The sequence below is a fragment of the Falco cherrug genome, chromosome 10 (assembly GCF_023634085.1).
Source record: "Falco cherrug isolate bFalChe1 chromosome 10, bFalChe1.pri, whole genome shotgun sequence".
Classification (NCBI taxonomy): domain Eukaryota; kingdom Metazoa; phylum Chordata; class Aves; order Falconiformes; family Falconidae; genus Falco; species Falco cherrug.
Window position 1 is genome coordinate 10896500 of NC_073706.1, and position 21954 is coordinate 10918453.

The following is a 21954-nucleotide window of genomic DNA, read 5'->3' on the forward strand; positions in this document are numbered from 1 at the left end:
CTGGATATTCGTGATCAAGTAAAATCACTTGTCATGTCGTATTCTTCACGTTCGTTACTCACTTGCCACTTTAAACCACATGCGGCCTTGAAAGAGGGTTTCACAGTAGATTATAGCGTTACATTAATGAATGATGGGAGGCTCCGCCACTTCCCGGAGCCTGCGGGCTGTGGCCGCTCTCCTGCTCAGAGGGTTTTTGGGGAAGGCAGGAGGCTGATGACCAGCCACCAAGACGGCGAGGGACTGAAGTGTCTGAAACCTGTTCAAACAGCAGCCGGTGCTGCTGGCGGAGGTGCAGGGGCACCTCGGTGGCACCTCAGTGGCACAGCTCCTGGGGCACACAGCCCCACTCTTCCCACCCAAGACCACACTCAGGGCTTGACAGCGGCAAGGTGCCACCTCGGAGCTTCCTCAAGTGCATACGAACAAAATACTTGGCACTCACGGGTTTAAAATTCATTAGCATTTCTGCAAGGAGGGAGAGCTATTTGAGTCAACGGTGACACGGGGAGCACCGAGCCTCTGCGCACACGCAGGCGGTTCACAGCGGCCCCAGGGGAGGGGAGGCTATGATACACTTCAAATGTATTCCCTTACTTTTTACAGCTAAACTACAGTTCATAAAATGCTTACGATAAACTTTATTAATGCTCTTCCTCCCACATAAGAGTATCACTGCTGAAGATAAATGCTCCAAAGCACTGGCATGTATAAAGAGGGGAAAAAAACCCCAAACACCTGCATTCTGCTGCAATTACAGGTACTCCCGCTGTCATTTAAAGTGGACAGAACAACTTTCAAACAGGATCTCAGCCAAGATGACCTTCGCTTTCAGCTGGGTATAAGACACATCTGCAGATCAAAACAGTTATCTATAAGCTTCAATTACAATTTCTATATATATTGGAACCGCATATCGTGTGAGAAGCAATGAGAAGGAGAAGTGAAATTACTCAGGAGATAATGGCTAAGCTGAACAAATGCACTAGCCACAATTCGTAAGAAAAAAAAGTTTAAAAAAAATACGCCAGTCATCATAAATTCTGTGGTACACTGTACTAAAACCTAAGCCTGTTTTGCTGAGACAAAATTAAAGCAAGCGGAGAATCCCCTGCAGAAACTTTGCTTCTCCTATGTTCGGTTTCATTTCCTCTGGGTATTTTTACCATTAAAGCCCCCCTTAGTTCTGACTCAAAACATTGCTGGGACACTTCAAGCACAATGAGGCCAATCACAAGCTCACACAGAGTATCAAAAATATGCTTTTCGGGGTGTGGAAGAAAAACTGCTGTTGCTTTCACACTCCGGTGGACATCAGCCTGGTGTGAGGCAACCCAATGCCCTGCTTCACACCAGACGAGGAGATAGCTCCCAAGCAAGCCTCGCTGCTGAGAGTTCCTGAGCCACCAGTTAACCTTTACCCAGGACAGATGGGATATGCACTTCAGCTTCTGGATTCTCCTGTGACAGTCCCCCAGCATCACAGCCCCATTATCACTCATTCCATTAGCATTCTTTGGGAAAATACATCTAGAACTGTGTTTTGAGGTTGCTCCACATGCCTGACAGAAAGGAGAGCTGGTAAGAGGCAGGCAAATCCCTCACCAGGCTTCGGGAGGGTTGGGCACAGCCTGCTGCTATGGGGGAACTTCCAGTGTTGCTCCAACATCCGCAACAGCACAGGTCACAGAAAAGGCAAAATATTGGGTTTAAAATGAAAGGTAACTCCAGTGGTTTCCCCCAGTCTAGAAACTAATGTGAACTTGAAAAGCAGAAAAATCTAAAAGGAAGTGAGTAAGAGTCAGGGAGACTAAAAAGGGGCTGAGAACAATGCAGACCGTGCCATTTCAGAAGTTTCAGAGAACTGTGGAAATAGTATTTCCCCCTAAATCTCTGCTGTGCCACCACCACCCACACGGACCTTTGCTCCCAACAGCCCAGCTCCTGGCTGGGCAGGAGGGGTGCTGACCCAGCCCCGGGTTTTAGCCCACAGCAGCGCAGGGACTGTCTTGTTGAAGACCCTCCACAAGCACCTGCAATCCAAACTAAGAGAGTCCTTGTCTATGCTGGGACATTACTCTGCAACCCAGCTGTATGGAAATTTCCAGATTGGCCATTTTCCACCATACATAGAGACTATTTTTAATTAAATGTCACTTACGTTCCCAGAGAAACATCCTGTAAGCGCTTAACACAAGAGCCAAGGAACCCCGCTGCGCATTGTGCCTTCATCTCTGGTCTTCACTTTCCCCAAGACACTTACAACGTTTACACCAAGACCGAATGGGATCGTTTTGTACAGAGATTCCTCCTGCTGCCTAACAAGCCTCAATAAAACACGCAGAAACAGAGTGAGACTTTTCTAACTTTCCTCTTCAAGTACAAAGAGATGTAATGAGGTCTCGCACAAATCTGGGCAAACCTGGTCTTGTGCATCCTCCAGAAGACCCAGGCTAAGGATGACTTTTAATGGCAGGTACCTTGAGCTCCCTGGCCCCATCCTGCCCCTGCAGCACCCCGACCACCCCAGCGAGGTCTTAGAGCCAAGCTTTGGCCACAGCAGTAGAGCCATTATAGCCTCAGGCAGCAGAGCCACAGCCTGCGGATGAAGTCAATGCACAGATATAGGGGGCTGGCGTGGGGAACGATGTAAAGGTCCCTAGGAAGCCAAAGAAGGTAAGCAGCTGGAGCACAGCTTGTCACAGGAGATGCACCATAGCAAGGCAGAGGATTGCTCACCCTGACCCCAGGCACCTAGCTCAGCTGCCAAGCAGTGAGCCCAGGCTCCCAGCCCTCCGCCGCAGAGGGACAAAGTCTTTCCCTGGGTCACTCAGCCCAGGAACGAGACCCTGTTCTGACTCTGCCTTGGCTGAGGAACACAGTTCCTCCCGGGACTGCAGAAGAAGCATGGCCCTTGGTGCAGGCATGGAGCCAAAGAGCTCATCAGGGTACAATTACTGGGCACAAACCTATTGTCATGAATGGGGAACCCACAGCACAGGCGATGTGACCCCTCTGCCAGCGAGCAGCCCTTGGGTGAACACCTGCCTCCTGTGGGGTGACAGCAGGAGACCTACCGACACCGTGCAAAGAGCTAGGTGATGCTCAAGAGAAAGTGAGAAAAGCATCTTCCTTTCTGCCCCCAAAGCCTTGCTCCAACTGCGAGGCAGCACTTTCTGCCCCTCAGCGCGCACGGCCACCTCATGGAGCGCCTGTGGTTAATTAGGGAGCCTGGTTCACGCAGGTGACTCAACACTGTGATTCAACAGATTCCGGTCGAGAGCCTGCAAATGACGTGGCGTGGGGCACCTTGGTGGGGACAATCCCGCAGCAGTGCCTGGTGAGCAGCACCAGCCTCCGGCACAGCCCCCGGGGACTGGAGACAGTCGGGCCATGTCTGCTTCTGAAGCTTATGAGGTCTGTAAATGAACTGCTGCCTACCGTTAGCTAAATATGGTGTCACTGTAATGTCACGCCGCATGTCCCAGCTTCTTCCATAATCCTTGGGGATTTAGGATAAGTTCAACTGACTGCAACGCCCGGTCCTCCATGCATACCCTTCACTCACCAGAAAGGAAGGTCTCTATACACACACACACACACGCACGAGCCTTTCCAGACACAGCAAAATTAACCAGATGAATTAATGAAAAGCGTTCACAAATCTGCAGCGAGCCCTTTCATCCCCAATTTTCCATTAACACCTCTGATATCCACAGAGCTGCCCTGGCTGCATGACTCAGAGCAAGACACAGCAGAGCTGTACACAGCCCCAACCGCAGTTCCCTCTCCTCCCAATTTTCTCATCTTTTCATCCACCCCCACCCTTGGGTATCTTCTGTTTGAACAGGTTCCTTGTAGCCCTTGATGGCAGCACTCTAGTTACATAAAAAAAGCATGTAAAAGACAAATAAGGGTGCCGCTACTTTTCGACTGAGCACGTGCAGATGAGTTTATTCAAGAGTAATCAGGAAGGTGGTGGGGAGAAGTGTCCAAATCAGACTGGCACTGGCAATAACTTGAAGCTTGGTGATGAAAAGCATCCATGTATCCTTCCTCCCTGTCTGTGATTCCCCAAATTCTGCACTTAGAAGCTTCGTGGGATGCCAAGCAGGGATGTCGAAGGATTTCAGCCAAGAACAGTTTCAGGCTAGTAACCTTAAAGGCTTCTCAACAAGTCTGCGCAGCTCCACAAAGAGCAAATAGAAAACTAGTCTTGGAATAGGGGTGGACCAAGGTCCCCTTCTTTCAGCATCAGTAAATATCTGTCAGCACCCAAAACCTGGGCTGTTTCATTAGCATTCTATAGCGAGCATCCTTCTCGGCCACTGGTCCAGAGGTCCCTGCCTGCTCCCCTACGCACCCAGGGGCTTTGACAGGCAGGAGGATACGACCCAGCATTTTCTCCAACAGACCTGGGCTGCCGTCTTTGCACGAAACTCATTGCCAATGGGTAGGCAGAGACACTGCCTTAAACTAGAAGTGATGGGTCTGACTTTCAGCAGTTCTCAGCACCCACATCTCCGGCCGAAGGCAGCAACAAGGGCAGGGGCTTGGGCACCAGCAGTGCTGCAGAGGAGGCGGAGGAGGAGAGACACCCTTATCCATTCTGTCAGCTACTTGACAGCCCGGCCTGCTCCCCTCCCCAGTCTTTGCTGACATTTCAGAGCACCACAGCTTCAGCAGTGCCCAGAGGCACCACTGAGAACAAGGAGACGCACAAGGACAGTCCTTGCCATGCACAGCTGAGAGCCTACCGCTACCTTGCATGCCCCAATAATTAGGGCACAACACAAGTCCTAATCACTTTTGGAAAATGAAAGCTGAGGACACCCTGTACTGCCTCACTTTACACATACCGACACGCCGTCTTTTGCAAGCAGAGAACCAGAAAGGCCAGAGCTGACATTACTGAACCGGTCTGCAGCAGGCTTGGACCAAAGCAAGGTCCACAGAACTGGGCTGATGTCTACCCAGTCCTTGTGCTCCGTTTAGAGCCCTGCCTGCCCCAGGCGCATGCATTTTTGCCTGCTGGCTTCGAGCATACTTTCAGAGAGTAGAGGATAGAAGTTACAGCAAAATTTGGGTACACTCTGGAGCAACATGTGGCTCCCTGGAAGGACCCAAGGGTTAAAGTCAGCAGAATCAAGTCCAGCCAAATCGTGGTCATTATGCCAGATGCTCATCAAAGCCTCTGTAAAAGGATGTGGGTTAAGCAACGTAGCCAAAGAGTGGACCTCATTTTTTCTACTCAAGGCTAAAGAATGTGAATTTGAGAAGAGCCATCTGAATCTACTCACCCTTCTCAGCTACGATTTTATAGCAGGGAATAAACTCAACTCCTCAGTGAGCAGCTGCAGGGGCTCGGACTCTGCAGCATCCCACAGCAGAGGCAGCAGGGTCAGCACTTGGGACATGTCTGACAACAGTTCCTCGTCCTCTCCTGTCCATACATACGGCATGGAGGAAAATACCTTGGTACAGCAGCAACACAGCCCAGTGCAAGCAGCTCTGCCCTGGCACATCCTTCCCACCCTGCTTGGAAAAGGGACATGCCCATTATGCTAAACATTACATCTGCACTGCTCTAATTTAAGCAAGAACCAAAACAGCTCCAGGCAACAGCTGGAATCCAAAGGCTGCCAGAGAGGGTGCAGCACCGAACACTGCTCCTGGTTTACAGAGGCCATTTCATCCACCAGATGCTGAGCTCCACTCGTTAAAGAGACCAATGTTCTCTCTCTCAGAGGCCATGGTCAGGGAAGAAGAGATAAAAGAGCAAAGAACTTCAGATGGCAAATTACTCACCCTCCGCCGCTTGTCTGTTAGGTCATCTTAGAAACAATCAGACCAGGCGAAGTCATTACTGCAATATTCCTGCATTAGCATCTGCTACATTTATCTTCTAAATAATACCTCCATAAAACCACAAGCCCATCAGATTGTCAACAACTGTATTTGTTTACAAGGCAGCACGGAAAGTACTGGAGATAGACACAGAATATGATCTTGATACTGATATTGCCACTGCTAGCACGCAGCAGCAGCATCTTGAAGCTGGAGCTGCAGCAGCAACGCGAAGGCATCAAAGAGAGCAGGATCAGGCCTGTGACCACAGGCAGCTGGGAAGAGCCCATTGGATATGGTCCTGCTTCATGCATCATCAGTAAACGCTGAACTGCATTTCCAGGTTCAACATGGCCTGTTCTGATGCAGCAAGCAGAAGTAACGCTGTGCAAGCTAGCGATGGCAGGCTGCGAAGGGGGCAGGAGGGCAGTGAGCAAGTGGGACTCAGAAAAGGAGCCAGTTTGAGCAAAAAAACTGCTGGAAAATGGGTGATGGGGCCCCAAGAAGTCACGTTCATAGCGTCAATCCGTGGGCCATAACTGTGCATTTCATATAGTTAGTTTTCTTCATTTGCCACCCCGGGTAATCAAGCATCACATCCTCTGAGTCACTGGCAAAGGATGGCCTCATCCCGCACCCCCACCCCCTTTTTTTGTGTGTTTTAAAGGAAATGCCCCCATATCATGCTTGCAGCAACGAAGCATCAGACTGGTCAGCCCTCAGAAAATACTTCAGTCCTTCCAACACAGTAACTGCCCTGATCACACCACCGCACCTGTTTTTAAAAGGTGACCTTCCTGAGCTAGCACGGCCATGGTGGCAGCTGCGGGGACCGGGACCTGCATTCAAAAGCCAGAAGGGCAGGATCAGCACAGCAGCGCTCAACTTTTACATGGAAATTGCAAACGTGAGAGCTGGAGTCAGCAGCTCTCTCAGCTGGGACACCTCCCGGCTCTGAGCAGAGACCTACCAACTGGAGACTGGTTCAGAGAAACTCCTGAAGACATTAACCAGCTCCCTCAGAGCAACGAGAGCTAACGAGGTTCTTTGGGACACTCAGACTCTATAAAATCTTGCACGAGCCAACCCCTCCGCTCCCTTTTTGTGCCTATTTCTCTCACCCTCCCCTTTTCCAGGATTTTGCGACCACGTATTTTATACACAGTCAGCCTGATCCCAGCCTGCTGAGATGACTGGAAGGAGTACATTGCTTTTGAAGTTACTCCCAAGGGTAAGAACAGCTAAACTGGATTAAAAGAATAAAGTAATTCTGATTTTGCACTTAAAAGATAGGCAAATTTGCTTGCTGACTAGAAAATGCCGAGCAAGGCTCATGGCCCACCAAGCTGAGAACAACCAGAGTATCTCCTGCTCCCCAAGAGGCAGCACCACGGTGTCTGGCCAAGACAACGTTTGGGGCTGGGGTGAGGGCAGCACGTCACCTGCCACCTGGAACACAAGCATCCAGAGAGGGACACAGGAGCAAGAGTTTACCATTTGCAATCGCATATAGCATGAGCAAGAAAAAAAATTTAGAAAAAAGCGAGTGAAAAAACACCGTACACACTATCCAGATCAAACCCTGCCAGCCGACCCGGAAAGACCAAAGAGGTTTTGTTTGTCAGGGGTATTTCTACAGCTAGTAAAAATAAGCACATTAATAAGTAAGTATTTTCGTATACCCTGGAAACACTCCTGATCAATATGTGGCTTGCTACTGTAGAGGTTGTTTTTTTTCCTTCCACCCAGCAGAAACTCATGACAAAGGAAAGCACATCTCATTTATGAACTTAGCTATAAATACTTTTGCTAACTGCCATTTAGGAATTTCATTTCCTGCTTGAGCAAGTCCTGTTGAAAGAGGCAATTACCAAATTTGTTTCTAGTTATAGAAATAGATGTTTGTCGCTGCCCACATCTGTTTCGACAGACAAATTGCCAGTTGCGGACGCTCCAAGGAGAGCAAGTGCTCCATCCAGGGAGGGCTTTGCCACCTCTCCAGAAAGCTAACAGCAATTACAGGGATTGGGTTTCCGAATCCAGCGCTGTCTGAGCCCTGTCTCCCACTGCAACGGAGCTGCCTCGCACCGACGGGGCACCTGCAGCTTCACAGTCAGCCACAGCCAGCCGCCCGCACCGCGTCACCTGGTGCACACCACCGACCTGCCCACCCTGCTGTACCTGCTCCCCCCTCCTGCTGCTGCGGAGGCACTAAGGAATATGCGTTTCATTAGTCACCAGGCCCATCAGAACAAGGCAACTTCAATTCTGCAGGTCACAAGGATCCCATACGCTGTATTTGTTGTGCACACAGAGAGGAAGGCAGCAGCAAAGCATCCTCCTCGCTTGCAAAGCAGTGAGATGGCGCAGGTTCTCCCGCTCTGTGTGGGACACCCCACTGTGAAACAGCCAGCAGCGCTGGCACAGTGGCACAGGGATGGAGGTCTATGGCTGTCATCGGCACGGACTACAGTCTCTCCCAACTGAACACAGTATATACCGAGTTCTACCAGGTCTCCCTCCCCAGTGTCCTCCCTTTCCACTTCCCTCCACCCTGGCTGTCTAGAAAGTTTCCATTTCCACATATTCATGGGAAAACCATCCATCAGCCAATTCCCAGCGTGGTGAGCCACAGCCCCGCCAGAGCCAGCTGCGGCTCAGGTGCCCCAGTGCCAGCACCCAAACCCTGGCATAGTGCCCAGCAAGTCCTGCGGGACCCGCGCTCCAGCAGCAGCACCCCGAGAGGGACACAGGGACAAGCAGCAGTGCCCATGCCATCTTGCCCCAAGCACGACACCCACGGACTCTCACCCAGTGCCAGGATGTGGCAGCAGCACAGCGAAGCCACTAAACGTCACAAGCCGTGGCTGGGGAACCTCTGCTCCTCTGGCATTTTTCCTGTGTGAATCAATACGTGGCTCCCCCCACACCACCTCGCTTACCAACTCTCCTTGCAATTTGGGAGGGATGCGGGGGGACCCAGCCGTGCCCCCAGCCCCAGGCCATGGCGCTGCAGCTCCCCCGGGGTCTCCGGGCCACGTGCTCCGGGCAGCAGCGCCAGGGGCTGCCCGGACACAACACGCCACTTGCAGACGGGTGTCGAAACACAGGTTAAGCAAGTTGGCCAAAGCCACACAGGTCACCGATGGGGCTGTAACTGCCACCGGATTTCCTCAGCCCTGCCCAGGGCCCATCAGCAGGACACCTCTCCCTTCTCCGCCTATTCTTAAGTGCCATTATCATCCGTATGATTTCGCAGCTTTTGCTTACAAAAGGAGCGACCTTTCACAAGACAGATTACTCCCATGGAATGAGGACAGTCTTAAGTTACAGAGATAATTATGCATTGCAGAAACAAATATGCAAAACGCATGCAAATGCAGAGACACGCACACCGTGTTTGGTCACTGCAATATTCCAGTTCAGTTCTTGCCCCGGTCCGAGCACCACCAGATGGGAGTGAGTGCATGTGCGTGCTCACACAGAGACGTGAAAAAAAATATTTATATTTATACACGCGCACACAGCAGAGCGAATGGGGGAGGTGAGTAAAAACGCCCCAAATCTGACAAAAGCAGAAGCAATAAATGTACTTGCACCTCAGCTGCAGCAAGAGCCTGAGGAAGGTCTAACTCCCACAGCAGGTCGCCGGGAAGGCACCGTGTTGCGGTAGTTTTGCGGTAGTTTTGCGGTAGTTTTGCGGTAGTGCGCGTCCAAGCCCGCACCAGGCCGCTCCGCCCGGCTGCCCTGGCTCAGCACTGTCGGGTTCGGAGCGCAGCACGGGGCCGGGTTCCCACCCCCACCCCCACCCCCCCCAATCCCCGTCCCCTGGCCCATCTGCGGCCCCTCCCGCCCGCCCCATCGTGCCCCGCACCCCGTCCCCACGCAGCCCCGCGACGGCAGATTGATGGCGCGGGGCGGAGGCGCAGAGCCGCCCCCCGGGTCAGCGGCCACAATGGGGCCGGGGGCGGCCCGGGGAAGGGGCGGCCGGGGGCAGAGCCCCCCAGCTGGCCCAGCCCCGCGGAGGCGGCTCCTGGCCCGGGCCGGGGCTGCGCGGCGGCGGGAGGAGCGCGGCAGCTGCCCCCGCACCGGGCCGCAGGGCGGCTCCGGGGGGACGGGGATTGGGGGGGGGGGGGGGCGGGGGGGGGCACGGAGGGGCGGATTATCCACGGACACCGCCTGTCCCCTTTTCACTGCATTTAACAATAAAGCAGTAGCTATAGCAACGGGGTTAATTAATGCATCTCATTTGCATAACTAAAACTCCGAACCCATTCAAACCTTGCTGATATTTTCATTCTTAAACCCGGCCCGCAAGTCTGCGCTCCCCCGGCCCGGGGACCCCCGGGCACGCAGCCCCCCGCCCGCCTCCTGCCCCACATACCTCCAGCCCCCCGACAGCATCAGCGCTTGCCAACATGCAGGGGGAAGAGAACAGAAACACGGGGGCTGAAGCGCCCTTCAAAAAATAAAACGGGGGGAAAAAAGTGATTTTCGGAGATGGAGGAAGCAAAGCGCATTCCGAGACAGGGGGGTAAGGAGATAGGCAATGTGGAGGTTTCAGACTATCGTATAACCAGAGGGGGGAAATGTCTTCTCACCACAAACATGCATCTGCATGATGTCTAGACAGTCATAAAAAGGGCAATTAAAGTACTGCAGGCTGCAGTAAGCTAATGTCTCCTCTCCCAGTCTAAACAGTTGAAACATACTGTACTAACTTCGGAAAAAATATATATAGGATAGAGAAAGACAAGTTTGTAAGGAAAAATGTTTTGAAATTCAGTTCTAAATAAGCCAGTAAATTAATTCAACCTTGTCACATCTTTGCCTTATAACATATCAAATATTCCGCCTGCGTCCTGTCTAGACTGCGATAACAAAGGGCATTTAAAGCCCTGCAAGATGCGCTGACAGAGTAGCCATTTAAAGATGCAGTATTGCTTTCTCCATCTAAAACGATTTGTCAGATGGAGTTAAAATGAAAATGATAAGTAATCACTCTGGTTCACAACCATTTCAAAAGACAAAAACCACAAAAACCTCACAGCTCATAGATATAAATCCCACTAAAATCATTCCAATGTATCATTCCAGTGGGATTTGTTTGGCCTCTTTTTTTTTTTAAATGGCATTTGCTTATTTTTTTTTATTTTGTTAATCTGAGATGTCACTAGCTTTTTGCAGCACATGCATTTCTAAACAGCAGTGTATTAAGTTCAAAAAAGCCAGCTCCAAGTATTAATTGATTTATCGATATAAAGTGATGACCTGTGGAGAGACACTATTATAACTCCAAGGGTTAATAATGAAAATGATTTTTTTTATTTTTACTTAAAAGCAAAAGCATAAACTATCTCACATGAGAGAACTAGCTGGTCTCCATCACTGAGACACAGTTCAGCCTGGTCAGTCACTGTACTCGGGAGAGCAAGACAGAAAGTTAAAGCAAACTGCGCGTGTGCACAGCATGGGTTTTTTACTGAGAAAGGAGTTTTCTGGAAAAAGCAAAACCAGGTGTAATCCTGTCTAACACAAGAAAAATTCTCCTCCCTTCCTGAGCTTTATCCTTGGAGAACATAAATCTCCAAAAAACCCAAATACACAAAATAACTGATCTGGCTTCACAGGAGAGCGAACGCTGCCCACAACAGAGCAAGCGCCCGCAGGCCTACAGCCAGCCTACAAACAGCCACGTTCAACAAAGTGCAAGACAGGCTCTTAAAGATTGTTTTGTTGTGACATGGCAGCATCAGATGCCCAGGTGAGGGAGGGGGACCAGGGTGTGCCCAGCCCCGGGTCCCCCCGCACCATCCAGTCCTTCCCAGGGGCGGGGGGGCACAGTGTGGAGTCAGCCCTGGAAGTTCAAAACCAGGTTGACTGCAGCTCCTCTCCACTCCTCACCCTACAGCATCCCACCACCACCACCTCGTTTGCACCTCCCTCTGTCTCCCCACCCTTGTTTCTTAATTATTATTTTAATAAGACTGTTTCCAACTTCACTGTTCATTCCGCAATAGCCCAAGGGCTACAACTGTTCATTAGACAGAATTTCTGCTTTAATTGCACTGACACAGATGTGTAGGTTATCTGGAAGAAATTACTAAAATGAGCAGTAAAGAATGGGGCTGGATGCTTTTCCTCCCTTATGGAGAGTGTAATTTAACATTATTCCATCCCACGCCCCATACAAGCAGCATCATTCGGAACACTGCGGGTTTGCAGAATTAACCCTACATTGCTCCCGTGGCCACGGTGCGTACAGGTGTGCTTTGCTCTCCACGCCGCGCTAGGGTTTCCACAGGGCAAAAAGCGCAGGTTTGCCTCTGGGGGCTGCAGAGCTGGCACCAAGGGTGTCCCACACCCCCCCCGACCCACTGGGCTCCGCAGCGCAGCCCCTCCACAGATGCAGGCAGCAGAGTTCTGCAGCAGCCCCACTGTCCTAGGAGAGGTTAGCCCAGCTAACCTGGCTCTCCACCACCACCAGTGGGATGGCCCACGTCCCCCCTGCATCCTCCAGGCAGTGCAAGTCGGTGATGTTCACCCGGGAGTGGAAGTATCCAAGACCCAACAAAGCTCTAGGGAAGAAGTTCAAGCCTTGGCCTGACCATAACTCATGGGTTTTGCCATAAGGATAGAACAAGGCCGCAGGAACGCTCAGCTGTGGGCACCCTGCGTGCCTCTGTTGTCACGGCTTTTGGCGACTCCAGAATCACAGCGGCTCGGTGAGATATGGAGCACCAAACGCTGGTGCTGCCCGCAGTGCCACCACTGCCCAACAGCCCCTGCCCATCGCAGCACCACAGGTGCCAGGACTGGGGTGTAAAACGGGCTCCCTTGGTCCCCCCTTACCCTCTGCAAAGAGATAAATCACCAGGCATAGAAAAACGTCACTGCTTCTGCTCAACAGCATCCAGGCTTTGAACCTGCCACGGTTCTGCGGCTGTCAAATCAGCCATGGCGTTTACATGAACTTCCTCTGCAATTCACGTTGGCCAGAGCCAGACACATAATGGCCTTGGAGTCACGGAGAAGGAGCCGCCAGTGTCACCTCTACTTAAAAGCTCTATTTGAGCTTCATACACTCATTCTTTACACAGACTACGTAAGCACACACAAAATGCAGAAGCAAGCCAGATCCAGAAGCATTTCACTTTACCAAGAGCGCTGCCTAATAACGATTTCAGGTTTTGGCTCACTGTTGTTACTTAACAGATTTTAATTCAATAATAAAAAGTATGACCCTGCCAATTTTTTGTTAAGCCTTCTTGCCTGGAAGAAAAAAAAAGAAAAGTAAAAAAGAAAAAAAAGAAGACGAAACCATGCATGAAACTTGCTACCAGCTTGTTTACTGCACCATTCCCCGACCCCCCCCCCCCTCCCCCCCCAGCAAGGGGTCACAGCACGCAGGCACCCTGCAGACCTGGCAAGGGTGAGGCTGCGGGAGCCCCCAGCCAGCCGGGGTGGGCTGCAGCAGGGGAACAAGCAGATGCACATCAAGGGTTCAAGTCCCATCTCTGAATATGTCTAAAAGCCATTAAAAATGTCTCCTTCAGCAAAACTTATCTTTGATTTAAGGGGGAGGGGGAGGATTTCACAAATGTTTCATGTCAAAAAAGTCTGCATTAAGGGAAAAAATGTTTCCTTTGTTGCTAGGGGACTTATTTGCTTTGTATCTGCTGAAAACCTTTAAAATTCCACCGTTGCATTTTAACAAAACCCCAAGACTGAAGCATCTAACGTACTAAAAAAAAATCAAGAGACAGAGCACATCAGTTCCATCCTTCATTTTTAAGTACTTTGCTCAGGCCTGACTTCGTTTTGTATCTTGGTCCTCGATGCTTTTTGGCAGTTTGCTCTAGACTTACTGGCAAGGGCTAAAAGGTTTCTATTTAGCTGGTGTCAGCTGAGCATCTGTGCCTGCAAGAACTGGAGTGGCAGTGATCCTGACTGCATTTCAAAAGCACATTTCTTTTTGGGAGCTGCCACAATAATTTTAAATTTGGGGAGTCGGGTGACTCCTTCCAGGAGGCTCTGCCGCAGTCCCAAGGGGAGTGCCCAATTCCAGAAAGGATTCCTGACCAGTGGAGGGAAAAGGAGCTGGGAACGCTCCCTAACCTGTGACCCTGATAACAAAAGGCAGGGAGAGCGTCTAGACCTTCAGTCTGACGGCGAGTGAAGGCGAGTATTGTGCTGCCGGCACAGAGGGGCTGCCTCAGACAAGGCAGGCACACAGGCGCTGCGGGACAGGAGCAGCGATGCAAACCCAGCTGCAGCCATCGCCCCCCAAACGCACCAGGCTGCTGAGGGAGCGAGGCCACGGGCAGCCCACCCTCCCTAGCCAGCGCTCGGGTTAGCCACGGCTCTTGGGGCAGCTCCCAGTTCCCAGTGCAGCTGGACCCAGTGGAGACGAAGGAGCTCATTGGACTTCCAGCATGACTGGCCTTGGCTTTTCCCTTTGCTTCCATGTATCCTCACACTCCCAAATGCAGCCATCCTGCAATTCCAGCTCCATGAAGCTTGCTAACAGGAGACAGCAAAAAAAATATGCTTCCTTCCATGGAGCCTTTATTTTCTGCTTTCTCTGTCTGTCTTGCTTAAAAGGGGGCAAACCAAGACGTTCCATCTCCGCTAAACCTATAGATCAGCTCAACAGTCAGAAAAGTTGAAGCCAAAACTCAGCTCTGCCACGTATTCCTTGTGTGACCCTGGACGAGCCCCTTGGTTTCTCAGCCTTGTAGGTCCCCACAGATGAAAATGCAAATACCCCAAATAAATGCTAGAGCTAATGGCAGGTTACTGCCAGGGAACTGCACGGAGAGAAAACAAAAGACCTATTAAAAGCTCTCCTTCCTTTCTGCCAGAACGAAAACACTATTACCCAGTACTTAAAAAGATGCATTAAAGGAGAAAGATCAGCCGGGGGTTTAAGGACACCGCTGGCAGAGCAGCAAGGGGAAGCGCTCCTGGCCAGCCACCCGCCATGCACCCCGTGCACCCTCAGGACAAGGTTTCCCCGGGGGTGCTCCCATGCCCCAGCCATGCCCTTGGCCATGCCCTGCCTGTGCCGCTGCGGACAGTGGGAGCAGCACCTGCCCCGAGCAGTGCCAGCAGGCAGCGGGGCTGGTCCCACACCGAAACACACCAACCCGTAGGTCAGAACTTCTGGCAAAACAAAAATAATCAGTTTCGCTCTTCCCAAAGGAAAGGCAACTACCTCTTAGAAACCAGGTTTTCTGCCAGATGTGCTCCAGCCCAGCTGTACAGACAGCAAAATCAGAGTGACCCACGTGTACAAAGCTGGTGGCACTGCTGTGGTACCACCCCAGCCATCAGCATCACTCCACAGGGACCCACAACCCTGGGCACAACCAGCAGCCACCTCAGCCAGCTGCAGGGGATCCTCCTTCCTTGTGCCACCTCCCAGGCTGGACCTGTGGAGTTATAGCCTGAAGCCAAGCAAAACCAGCCCCGGCAGCTGAGATAGTTTATATCACCATTAAAAGCCCACTCTCTTCTGATGAGAGAAGTATTAGCAGCTGGTGGCAAAACCACAGCACTAAGAACAAGCCAGGAGATACGTTATCTTGGTAGCCACTTGATACCAATCCTTCACCAACGCACCCTGCCTCATCCATACCTTTCTACCTGTAAAGCAGGTGAGGGACAGGGAGCTGCATCTCCCCTGCCTCCATCACTTCTTACCCCATTTCCAAACATCACCCCTCCTGCAGCAACTCCTTCCCCGGGGCACCCTGGCACCAATGCTGCCTGCAGAGCTGGGAGCTGCAGCAGGACGCTGCGTGGTGGCACCAGGGCGAGATGCCATGCACCTGCAAGTCTCAGCGAGGTTGAGCCCGAACTTCCTCGCAGCTTGGCACCCGCCATGGCAGCAGCTCATCTTCTGACAACTGCATGTGATTTATTTTTGGTACACAGGCACTGGGAGACTGAGAGATCCTACATTGGGATTTTATCAGCAGAATGCAGCTATGGAAACAAACCCATTTAGACTAATATAACAAAATGCCCACAACATAAAAATAAAAGAACGATGCACATGGGCATTTTCCCAGGGGAGCACTGCAGTGAACACAGAGCCTGACCCAGCTTCTGGGAAATGGGGGAGGTCTGTGTGTCCACCCCAACAGAATTCCCTCAGACCTCTACGAAATCAGCAGACCACGCATTTTCATCTAGTTATGTATTTTGCCTTATGAATTTTGTTTTGTGAAAACCCTCTACCCTGCCCTTTAATTTTAAAGAGTTCAAGGACGACTCCTACATCAGATGAGTGGCTCCTTGCTGAGGGCATCTCCCCTTCACCCTCCGTACTCATTCCCAGCCACCCCCTGCAAAAAGCAGGACAGCCACCACAAAACCTGGCAGAAATCGCAGCCTCCCTTTTTGCTCCCCGTGGGGACAGCAGTGCCTAACCATGCCCTGGTGCACAGCTCTGGGCAGAGGCTGTGCTCAGCCAAACCGATCCCCTCTCAGCAGGCAAGAGAGATCCACAAGTCATTTATAGATATTCAAGAGTCTGGCATCCACACCAGAGACATCTAGGAGTTACCTGGAAGATGCTGGAACAGTTTAAAAACCCAAGAGAAAAAAAAAAAACACAATGAAAGCTAAACCTGCCTTGCTGTGGTCTCGGATGGTGCTCCCTGCCCAGGGTTTGTGTTTTGATCCCTGTGTGCAGGACTTCAGCCCAGGCAGCATAGGGATGGGCAGGGACATCTCTCCCCAAGGGTCCTGACTCCGCAGGCAGCACCCGGGCATTCCGCGAGGAAGCAGGTGGTGGAGGTGGCGATGTCTGGCAATACTGGCCCAGGCTGAGGCTGCACGCAAGGATCCAGACAACAAAGGCGAGGCAAAAAGCCATCTGATAGAGGCAGCCGCCTCTGGCAGACCGTGGCTTTCAGAAGCCAGGGGAGACTTTCTGGGCACGAACTGATGTCTGCAAAGACAGCCCCTCGCTGGGAGCACCAGTAAGCTAGCAGCAAGGTCGCTACAGTGTGCTACACCATACTCCAAATAGTATCCATCTAGTAAGATTAAAAAACCTCAAAGAGTAAGGGAGTTCAGCAAAGGAGCAAGCAACTGGAGACGACAGGGAACAACTCTACAACAAAACCCCAATATATTTAATTTTATGTTATTTATATTCTAAGAAAACTGCATGTTCTCACATGCATCTTTGCCTCCCTCCCTGAGGCACAAACATACACACAAAATGAGACAGGGAAGACCAGGGAAAGCAGGAAGAGCAGCACAACAAGAGGACATCCCCACTCACACGCTTTCCTAAATCACAGGACAAGAAAATGGGTGCAAGTTTTACAACAGTCAAGCAACAGCAAACACCTTTTGCTAGAGTGAAAACACCCCAAGCTACGCTGCTCAGAGCAGCATGACACTGGTGCTCTCTCCATCCGCCCAGCTTATCTGCTGAAATCTGTTGTTTAAGGCATTAATATAAAATAAATACAAAAAAATCACTGACTGCTGCAGGACAGTTTCCCTACAGACTGGTGCGAGTGTCCCAGCACCCGGGCTGCATCTGCCCTGCATCCACAGGCTGCTCTCAGCCTGGGGCTCCTGCTGTTCCCCTGCCTGATGTCTGCACCACAGAACGCTGCTGGTGGGACTGGTGGTGTCTCATGGCTTTTTTGCATAAGCAAGGACTATGGTACTGTGCAACCAAATTCTGCCATCAGGCTTCAAATAAAACAACCGAAATAATTCTTTTTTTTGTCTTGTTTTAGATTATGACTTTCACTAATAGATGCTTGATAAAAGCCTAATGAATGATTTGTAGGCATTACAAGCACATTAAAGATCTGAGCATGGTTATAAGCCAAGGTCATAAACTCTATTGACTTCGCAGGCTCTGTAACAATTGATTAGCCATTTATTAAAATCGTTTATTCACCACTTGTTAACACTTTATTTAGTCTGTTCTCCCCCAGCAGGCTTGGGACACCACATGTGAGCAAAGGCGCCTTACTTTTGAGGTACTCTCATAAACTCAATTCTAAACTGAGAGACCCATAAATATTACAACAGTGTCTTTTTAAACCAGCAACGGCTCTTTTGCAAACAGGTTCAGCTCAAATCCAGCAGCCTGGTTCCACGGGGCTCCTGACATCTGGTTTTGTCTGTTCTGAACACGGCAGCCCCACACTCGACAGAAGTCCAACATGCCATGTCTTAAAAAGATTCAGGTTGTCAAATTACTTTCACAAAATACAGTGAAAGTTTTTTTCCTTGATGTAATGCTGCTCATTAGCTTCCCAGAGTAACAGCAAATGGAAGAGTGCTCATGCTTAAAAAGACATCGGCTTTTGAAGCTCTTTCTACATTGAACTGCAGAAGAAAAAAAATTCCATCCAGGATTACCACAGTGCAGCCAGCTATTGATAGACAGAAAATATCAGGTTTGCACAATCAGCCTCTGAAGACACTGCTGCATCCCTGTCCGCACCCCGAACAGCAGGTACCTGCTGCTCTCAGGGCAAGGCAAGGTACCACCTGTTCCGTCAGGCGAGTAACCAGGGTGTTTATAGTACAGCAGCTGCAATCATGCAATCAGCCTTCATAATTAGATCTTGGCAACTCTTGAAATACTTCACTTACCCAGTTTACCTGGAAAGGTGCGACCTAAACATTCAGTGCCTGGAGACATTTGAAAGAAAACAGAAAGCATCCGTCAGTGATGGCAGCCACCTCCGACCGGCTGCAACACACCCCCCAGCTCCCCTCCTGGGGTCCCATTCTTTGAAGAGCTCCCCCACAGCCAACCGTGGTTGACACCTGCACCCAAGCCCACCACCTCCACAGTAGCCAGGAGTACCAAAAGCACTACAAGCTGGGTGTCATGACCCCCAGTAACAACCCATGCTTCTCCCACACCAGAAGCTGCAGCACAAGGTCCCATTCCTCTCCGGCCACGCCACTGCACGGGCTCCCTCGGGTCCGCTCTCCTCCAGCACTCGCGGCCAACTCGCCTGATGACATGCCGAAGCCTTACAAAGGTTTGCAAAGTTTTGGGGATCGCTCAGCCCACCCCAGAAGCCTTCCTGCCACGTCCAACGCTGCTAGACCACCCATCCGTGGCTCTGGGCAGTGCTGCACATTTCAAAGGCTATTTGCCATGGGCTGCCCCCCTGCAAACACACACAGCTGAGCCCCAAGGGCTACTGAGCCGCAGCGAAAGCTGTGGGAGTCCTGACACCCCACCCCAGCGGGGAGCAGGGGCTGCAGGGTGCTGAAGAGGAAGGACCCACAGCAACACCTCACACAACACCCCAGATGCAACGCCCAGTAGGTGGATTTTCAAAGCAGCAAAGAGTTTGGATTAAAAGACAGCTCGTGACTTCCCTCTCGCCTGTCAGCGAGCTGTGCGCGACTCTCTGCAGAACTGACGGGCTGATGGGACAGGGACCCCCAACCACCCCGGCCCAAGCTGGGTACCTGACGCGGCCGCCAGGCACTGTCGGAGGGGTGAGCACACCGCAGCCCCGCCGGGGATTCTGCAGGGACAACCCACGTACTGGACGTTTTTATGAAGCCCTTAAGAGCTGTCTGTCACTGATAATGGTTAATTGGTACTAATTAGTACCTGCCACAGTCTGATGCCAAAGGCCTCCTACTGGCCTGTAAAAGTGGCCTTTAACTGGAGACCAAGGGAGGCTCCCAGCTGCACGCACCGCCAGCCCAGGCTGCCTCACCTCGGGCGCCCACGCACGCCGCGGGTGAGCAGGCTGGGGGGCTCCTCACTCCCCAATAAAGCTTTAAGAAGTTATTTCCCATGCACCCAAGAGAACAGCGATAAGCAACTTTTTCACCCCAGGAAAAGACGAAGGGCTCAGCGAGTCGCTGTAAATTACTGCAGCAGCTAAATACCCCGGGATCCGCCGGCGCGGCATCAGCTCACTGATTTTTAGTCGGGCTGGTTTAGAGCAAAAGTTCAGATGTATCACAAATCAATGCCGTGCGTGCGGGAGGCACTCAGAGTGACCATGACGTGTGGCGTCACCTGCAACCCAGAGCATCCTGCGCATCCCTGCCGCAGGTGGCACCAGCACCAATCCCATGGGAAAGGAATGGCAGCCAAACACCAAGGGCCCAGCCAAACACCAACAAGCAGCAACGCATGGTGACCCCCCCCTCTCCTCCTCCTCTTCCTCCTCCTTGGTCAGCTCCTGCACAGAGCCCAGAGAGGGGTGGCAAAAGGAATGAAAGGCCCAAAAGAAGAGTGGAGGCGGAGAGAGGGGTGGGAGACCAAGGGAAAAGGAGAGGCTGAGAAAAAGCGGGGGCTGAAAGGGGGTGGGAGGTTCACAATGGGTAGGGGGGCAAAAAGGGGTGGGAGGCAAGAAAGAGCTGGGAGGCCATGGGAAAAGTAGAGGCTGCCGAATACTGGTGGCAGAAAAGGGGTAAGGGGCCAAAATGGAGCGGGGGGGCAAAGGAAAAATAGAGGCTGGGGAAAAGTGGAGGCTGAAAACAGGTGGGGGGCAAAACGGTGTGCAAGGCCCTAAAGGAATGAGAGGCTGAACAGGCACAGGAGGCCGAAGGCAAAGTAGGAGCTAAGGAAAAGTGGAGGTCGAAAAGGGGTGGGAGCCCCAAAAGGGGTGAGAGGCCAAGGGAAAGGTAGAGGCTGAGAAAAAGTGGAGGCCAAAATAGGGTGGGAGGCCAAGGGAAAATCGGAGGGTGAGGAAAATGGAGGTGAAAAACAGGTAGGAGAGCAAAACGGCATGGGAGGCCAAAAAGGGAAAACTAGAGGCTGAGAAAAAGTGGAGGCTGAAAATGGGTGCAGGGCCAAAGGAAAAGTAGAGGCTGCAACAAAAGCAAGAGGCCAAAAAGGCCTGGGAGGCCCAAAAGGTATGGGAGTCCGAAGGGAAGTCAGGTGTTGAGAAAAAGAGCCTCTGTGCCTGCAGCTGGCCAGATCAGGATCAGCTGTTCTCCGGTTAAATTTCCAAAAGGGTGGGAAGGAGCCGCCGTGCCGCACCGGCAGCCCCGCAGCACGGCCATGCCCTGGCACACTGGGCACATGGCAGCTCACCCGGCTTTGCCAACAGCCCGGGATGTGTGGGAGAAGCCAGCCTGAACCCTCTCAAGTCCTGCAGGATTTTAGGATGCTGCTTCTCTCCTCTCTCTGAGCTTGCCTGGCTCTCAACTGTTCACGTTTGGCCTTTTTGGTTCAGCCATGCATTTTGCCATCTTTTTAAATGTAAATGAGAATTTGCACTTAAAAGTCAGTGCTTTAACTTGACCAGAGCCACACTCAGCTCTCCCTCCTTCCTCCACAGATGTATACATTTTTATTTTTTTTATGCAATCGGCAGCCAGGAAGAGATGCAGGAGTGGCTGAGCAGTCGGCACACACTCCCTGTGGATCAGCGCCCGGAGCACTCCTGCAGCCACAGCCCTGCCAGAAGACTCCACGCGAAGGGCGGCTCACGCTGTCTGCCTACCAGCAGCAGCAAGGAACCAGTAATTATACTGGCTGGACCAACACCTGCTAGTGGTTTTGTCTTACACTGTTTGTGCAACGCAACAGGCTGCCAACAAAACAAAGATGTACTTAGTCTAAACAGGTGAAAACATGAAACAGGGAATGGAGCTGCCACGCTGTCCCACGATGCCTGTGTGCAACACATGCTGGAAAATTATTTTTGGCTTAGTGTGAAAGAAAGCTCCAAAAGCAGGTAGAAGCATTGCATGCACTGAAACAACAAGTCTTAGCCGTAGGAGGAGGGAAGAGGACTGCCTGTAACCAGAGGCCAGTTCCTGGGCCCAGCCTCACACAGTGGTGCAGGCCACCTGGATGCTCTTTGCTGGGCTGCAACACCAGCACCAGAAAGCCCAGCTTGCTGGCAGCACAGACAGAAGAGTCCCGCTGAACTGGGCACCCCACGCGAAACAGCACACAGGACATGGCAGCCCTTGCCTGCCCAGGGCTGCCTGCAGGTCGGAGCTGCTCCCGAAAAAGCAGCGAGTCACTGTAGAGCAGAAGCGCCCATTCCCGCACAGGCAGGGGACTGGACCCCGCACGGTGTTTCTCACCCACAGCTCAGCAGCGAGGTGGGGGCAAACACCCCAAAG

General features: G+C 51.7%; 1 protein-coding gene across 3 annotated transcripts in view; it reads right to left on the reverse strand.

The window, feature by feature from the left end:
* Positions 1–21954, reverse strand: part of PMEPA1 (prostate transmembrane protein, androgen induced 1) — a 52454-nt gene that overhangs the window by 17191 nt on the left and 13309 nt on the right. For 2 of the 3 annotated variants that reach the window (XM_055722676.1, XM_055722675.1), the window contains exon 2: positions 18487–18525. The exons of the other annotated variant lie outside the window; for it this stretch is intronic. In XM_055722676.1, coding sequence (XP_055578651.1) covers positions 18487–18525 — 39 coding nt within the window. The remainder of the gene's footprint in view (positions 1–18486; positions 18526–21954) is intronic. 3 annotated transcript variants of the gene reach the window in all.